This window comes from Lepidochelys kempii, chromosome 2 (genome assembly GCF_965140285.1).
Source record: "Lepidochelys kempii isolate rLepKem1 chromosome 2, rLepKem1.hap1, whole genome shotgun sequence".
NCBI lineage: Eukaryota > Metazoa > Chordata > Testudines > Cheloniidae > Lepidochelys > Lepidochelys kempii.
In genome coordinates, this window is record NC_136381.1 from 211,860,766 (window position 1) to 211,867,155 (window position 6,390).

The 6,390-nt window shown below is 48.7% G+C and overlaps 1 protein-coding gene across 1 annotated transcript; it reads left to right on the forward strand.

The window, feature by feature from the left end:
• The first annotated feature begins 392 nt into the window (after positions 1-392).
• Positions 393-4,114, forward strand: SP8 (Sp8 transcription factor). Its single transcript, XM_073333763.2, has 2 exons — positions 393-413; positions 1,271-4,114. Exons 1-2 carry the CDS (start codon positions 393-395, stop codon positions 2,738-2,740), a joined length of 1,491 nt encoding a protein of 496 aa, XP_073189864.1. The 3' UTR covers positions 2,741-4,114.
• The last annotated feature ends 2,276 nt before the right edge of the window (positions 4,115-6,390 follow it).

Below are 6,390 nucleotides of genomic sequence, written 5' to 3' on the forward strand. Positions count from 1 at the left end.
AATGCTGCAGGGAGTTTTTAGAGTCACGAAGGGGGCTGGGAAGGGGGAAGCAGAAGTGCACTCGGGTATTTGCACTGAGTATTTGGGGGCACCCTGTCCTTGGGGGCACGCTCCCTTAGATTTGCAGGCGCTCGCTGCGTCTTTCTTTTTGGAGAGCCGCTGCCGCCTGCGTTTGGTGGGGCTGATGACCTCACGCAGTAGCGTCTCGGAGAGGCCCGGCGAGGCTGTAGATTGGCTGGCCGGGACTCAGCGGCACTTCAAAGCCTGAGAGGGAGCTACAATTGTGGTGGAATGGGCGGAACTGATCATTGTATTGCACACCTCTAAAAAAAACACTGCCTCTGATTTATCAATATAAAAAAGATCCTCTGAGAGGAGGGCACTTTTGTGTGATGGCAACTTCACTTCTAGGGGTGAGTCTAAGGATTTTTTCTCTTGCTGGTTTAATTAGTTTCTTTTTATTGTCGATTGGAGGGGGTTAAAATAGCCCCTGTCTTGACCAGGGCTATCAGTCTCCTCTATTGAGGTTTTTTTTTCTTAAGTACAAGTGAGTTTAGGAGAAAAGAAAGGGGGGGGGGAAGGGGCCAGAGTCACTTTTCAGTGTGCAGGAAAAGGTTTTTAAGGGCATTTGTAGAAGCAACCTACAGCGCTGGGGCTGTGCTGTTCCTGCATCCCCGGTGAAGTGTCCTCTCTTCTTTACATGTGACTGCTGGAGGAAAAAAAAAGCACTTTTCCCGTCCGTGTGCAATTGCTAGTTTGCAACAGATTGCGGTTTTCTTTTTCCCTTTAACATTTTTCAGCCCGTCGCGTCCAGCAGGTACGTTGAACTTGTATGTTTGTTTATTGGTACGTAGATAAGACTGTCTCGCAGCTTTTTGCAGCCTGGTCTTTTTCGGCCTGAGAGAAGCGAACCTGTTAAATCCTGGGGTAAGGAGGACGAGCTGCAACGTAGCTGCCTCCGGGCTGAGGGGGTTTAGTTTTAGCATCGCGGAAATAAATAACTTTTCCCCCCCACCCCCTCTAGGTTTATCAGCGTTAAAATACCCCAGCTAGCCAGAGGCTACGTAAACCCCAACTCTCGTTAGCCAGCCCATTTCAGAGGACGCCTGGAAAAACTTTTCTCTCCCTTCTCGGGGTGGGGGTGGGGGTAGCGATGGAGCGAGCTTGGGTCAGCGGTTTGGGGAGAGGGGCAGAGACGCGATGGGAGGCGGGCGGGTTGTTTCGAGAGCAGGCTCCGAAGCTGACGCCCTTCTTGTCCCCCTCTCCGCAGGAAGAACCGAGGTTAGGCTCGACTCCTTTGGCCATGCTCGCCGCCACCTGCAATAAGATCGGCAGCCCCAGCCCGTCTCCCTCGTCCCTCTCGGACAGCGCGTCCTCCTTCGGCAAAGGCTTCCACCCCTGGAAACGCTCCTCCTCCTCCTCCTCCTCGGGCAGCTGCAACGCGGTGGGCTCCAGCCTGTCGGGCTTCGGGGTGGCGGGCGCTTCTCGGAACGGCTCCTCGGCGGCGGCGGCTGCAGCGGCGGCCGCGGCGGCGGCGGCCGCCCTGGTCTCGGACTCCTTCAGCTGCGGCGGCTCGCCGGGCTCCAGCGCCTTCTCGCTGACCTCCAGCGGCGCGGCCGCCGCCAGCTCGCCCTTCGCCAACGACTACTCCGTCTTCCAGGCGCCCGTGAGCTCCGGGGGCGGCGGCGGCGGCGGCGGGGGCGGCTCGTCCCAGGAGGCGGCCGCGCACCAGCCCGTCTTCCTCTCCAAGGTGCACACGTCGGTGGACGGGCTGCAGGGCATCTACCCGCGCGTGGGCATGGCGCACCCCTACGAGTCCTGGTTCAAGCCCTCGCACCCGGGCCTGGGCGCCGGCGAGGTGGGCTCGGCCGGCGCCTCCAGCTGGTGGGACGTGGGCGCCGGCTGGATCGACGTGCAGAACCCCAACGGGGCGGCGGCGCTGCAGGGCTCCCTGCACCCGGCCGCCGGGGGGCTCCAGACCTCGCTGCACTCGCCGCTGGGCGGCTACAACTCGGATTACTCGGGCCTGGGCCACTCGGCCTTCAGCAGCGGCGCCTCCTCGCACCTGCTCAGCCCCGCCGGGCAGCACCTCATGGACGGATTTAAGCCCGTGCTGCCCGGCTCCTATCCGGACTCGGCCCCCTCGCCGCTGGCCGGCGCCGGGGGCTCCATGCTGAGCGGGGGCCCCGCCGCGCCGCTGGGGGGCTCGCCCCGCTCCTCAGCCCGCCGCTACTCCGGCCGGGCCACCTGCGACTGCCCCAACTGCCAGGAGGCGGAGCGGCTGGGGCCGGCCGGGGCCAGCCTGCGGCGCAAGGGGCTGCACAGCTGCCACATCCCGGGCTGCGGCAAGGTCTACGGCAAGACCTCGCACCTGAAGGCGCATCTGCGCTGGCACACGGGCGAGCGGCCCTTCGTCTGCAACTGGCTCTTCTGCGGCAAGCGCTTCACCCGCTCGGACGAGCTGCAGCGGCACCTGCGGACCCACACGGGCGAGAAGCGCTTCGCCTGCCCCGTCTGCAACAAGCGCTTCATGCGCAGCGACCACCTCAGCAAGCACGTGAAGACCCACAGCGGCGGCGGCGGCGGGGGCGCAGGGGGCGGCGGCGGGGGCGGCTCCGGCAGCGGGGGCAAGAAGGGCAGCGACACCGACAGCGAGCACAGCGTGGCGGGCAGCCCCCCGTGCCACTCCCCGGAGCTGCTGCAGCCGCCGGAGCCCGGCCACCGGAACGGCTTGGAGTGAAGGCTGCGGCGGGGGGCGGGGGAGACGCTGGGGCTGGGCGCCCTCCCCAGCTCCCCCGCGGGAGTAACTGTGTAAAGGGGCCATGGACATGTAAGTAACGTGCACTGTTTTCATGGACACTCTCCCCAGGGCCTCCCTTCCCCGCAGCTTCAGCTCCTGTCTCGGTGCCGGGCCCCCGGGCAGCCCCCTCCAAGCGCGCCTCGCTCGCACGTGGGTTAAGGGGAACGTGGGGCCGGACGAGAAAAGCCCTAGGGGAAAATCGGCCAAGGAGGAGGCAGATCGGGACAAACTAGCGTGAGATGTGGGCCAGCGTAGTGTGTCTCATTGAGAAAGTTGGGGGCCGAAAGCGCCCGGTGCTGCCACTTGAAGCACTTGGGTGCAAATGGGATTGGAGACTTTTCTTTCAAAAAAACAAACAAACAAACAAACAAAAAAACCACCTAAATAAAATAAAACCCTTCCGTGTTTATTTAAAAATCACGTGCTCTGCAGCTGTTAAATGCCTAACGTAATCGCCATTTCACAGGTCAAGAGCTTTTTACGCGTATAAATAATCATTTTAAAAAACCAACCTACCCCAACCATCAAAGAGATACGCCTGGGAGCAATTCAAAGTTGCCGAAGAAGAGGCACATCTTGCGGGCTTGTTTGCTGGCGATGGAGGGAATGATTTTGGAGTGTTATAACTATCATTTCAAAGTTTTTTTAGAAACACATTTTGCAATTGTTGTTTTTGAAACACAGCGCTAATATTGAATTTAAAACGATCCCGAGCTAATCATTTATTTTAAAAAAGCACTGCTTTCCAGTGAGACCAGCGTGACTGTGTTTGTCCTTTTGAAAAATAGATTTCAACCCCACTTTCCAAATTTAATCTCGTTTGCTAGTCCACCCGTCCATTTGTATAGTCCCGTTTCTGTACATTCACACGGTACACCGAAAATAATTAGGATTAAATTTATTTTTGGTAATTAAATTCAAATCCAGTGAAGAAGCATCCTTGGTTTCAAGCGAAGCTGTAGATCGAATGCCAAAAAGAGGATGATGGGAAGAAATAGGAAAATAAAATATTCGTAAAATACATCTGAATCTAATGGTTTGTACAACTGGGGAAATCGTTCTAGATTAGCTAACAATTAAATATAACTCCACCAGTGTATCGGTGTGAGCTGCAGTTGTTCAGGAGACGATTTTGTATAGTATTTTTCTTGTACATTACTTCTAGTAAATATTTGAAAATATATTGAAGTACACTTGAGCTTTTTTTTCTTTTGTCACGAAAAAATATTAAGCGTTATTGTTGCAGTCCTAGTTAACTGCCTTTTTTTTCCCTGGACTTGTTTCTTGAAGTGTATCCTCAGATCGCACTTCAGGATATAGTTTTTGCTTGAATATTAATTTAGATAGGCATAAACCTGTAAGCAAACAATATTTGATAAATGTTGAATGACATTTAATTTAATGGAGCATGTACTTATTTGCATTTGCTGGCAGTTCAGGTATAGTTAAAGTGAGAGTTCTCCTATATTTCATAAAGTGGGTTTGCCAAAACCCATGTATTAAATAAACTGTCCAAGTGAAACTGAACTAATGTTGGCCTATGTGTATTTCCTGAAAATAATATTGATAAATGTTAATAAACACTCCTGACACTACATTAGCTGTTTGCAAATGCTGCAAACTATTTGTCTCATTGTAATGTTGAAATAATTTGGATATTTCACATTGAAATGGAAAGCCTTTCGCTGGAACATTTTAGATTTGCATTTTAAATGCATGAAATATGTAATTGATTTTTATCTGTAATATTTTAAATGGTATTAATAAACTCCAGATAAAACATTCCATTAGGTCAGTTAATTGTTTTTTTTTAATCCAGTCACTGTAGGTGGTTCTTTATTTACCTGAAACTCCTACAGTCTGAATAATTCTCTATATTTTAATGTCAACAAGGGAATACAAGGAATCAAATCTAATTTTAAACTATAGTATCTAATGCAAACCATACTTGAGACATTAAAATGGATAATTAGTCAGTCTATATGAAAACTACAGCAATAGCTGAAATTAAAGAAAATGTATTCGCATCTACTATGTGCTGATCCTGTGAAAGCATTGTGTATGAATTAACTGGGTTGCATATACTTCTTTAATTTTTTTTCCTCCCCTTTAGGTCCGATTGATTGTAAATGGTCAATTTATATTAAAAAGACAATTATTTCTTAAAAATCTAAAGTAATGAAATGTTCTGGGGATGTTTTTTAGATAGCACAGGACCACCACCTCTACCCACAAAAAGTTAATGAACATGATGAACCCCAACTTTGTATAGCCATGGGGGGGGGAGAGACTTAACAAACCATTGTGTATGAAGAATTATTCTATCCTGACTAAGGGACCTTTTTCTATTGGGCCCAGAATCTGTTAATTTCAAGGACTGTAGTTTATTAACAAGAAGCTCATAAAGCTTAGGAGGACTAAAACTGTTGCTATATCAGTTGGCTATTGTCCACAGATGTCAGTGAACATCACTGTGAGGGTTTCCTAGAACTGAATATCTCTTACTGATATTATGGGAATGAGTACAATTTTTAATTTTTGGTGAAAAGTCCTAGCCAACTCTTCTTGCCTTAGAACTTTTTTCTCTTTGAAAACCTAACCTGTTCTATTAAATATAGAACTTGCATTCTGCCAGATTATTGAATCCTTTCAAAATTCAGTAACAAAAGAAATATGTACACAGAACTGAGATTTCCACAATTGCACTCTGTGCTTGCATGTGAAATATATAACTGTCTATAGCATCTCCTAGCAATTGTAAAGGAGTGATGCACCCAGGAACTTGATCCTATAAAGTTATGGACATTTAAAATAAACTGGAAACAGGAATTATGCTAAATAAAGCTAAATTTCTCAGCAGCCTTATTACAAATGTTGCTGTTTGAGGCCTGCAAAGTTTTCCATTGAAACAAAGCAACAGTTCGCTGTGCCTCTTTTTTAATGATGTTTAAATGGGATTAATGTATTTAAACATAGCTCTATTTACATCTATATGCAAAATGTAGTGGTTTGGTTTGGTTTCAAGGAAATGAGAATAATCTAAAAGGAAAGTTAAATGTTAAAGGTAAGAGGAATGCTTCTTCTGGTAACTCATAATAATGCTCCTTCAGTCTGTCACTTAAAAGAGAAGGAGGCTAACGTGACAATAAATAGAAGACTTCTGCTAAATTTATGGAGCTAGCTTTCTGGAATTGGGGCAGGTTTACAACAGGATCTACAAATGACAAAACTCTTCCTCCTCCCTCAAAGGTGTGTGAGCTTACTGGTCCTTTAATGCTTGATGGTTGTATACCAGTAGACATTTTTTTTCCTTTAACTTCTTCGGGAGCAAAATTCCAGTCTCTTTCCCCTTTGTGGCTTGATTTATTTTTACTAAACCCATCTAGTTAAGGGCATTGAGTTGTTTGATACCAACTGCAAATTATCCTGCGTTTAAACCAAGCGTTGTGTAGACCAAGGTAGAATTAAACTAGTTGCTGACCTTCAGGTCAAACCGGTGTCCATCAACCCACCTTCCAAGCGCCTTAGAATTATTGCGGCCATTCTCCTTTGCTCTTTGACCTTTTAAATCTTTTTTCCACAAGCTTGTA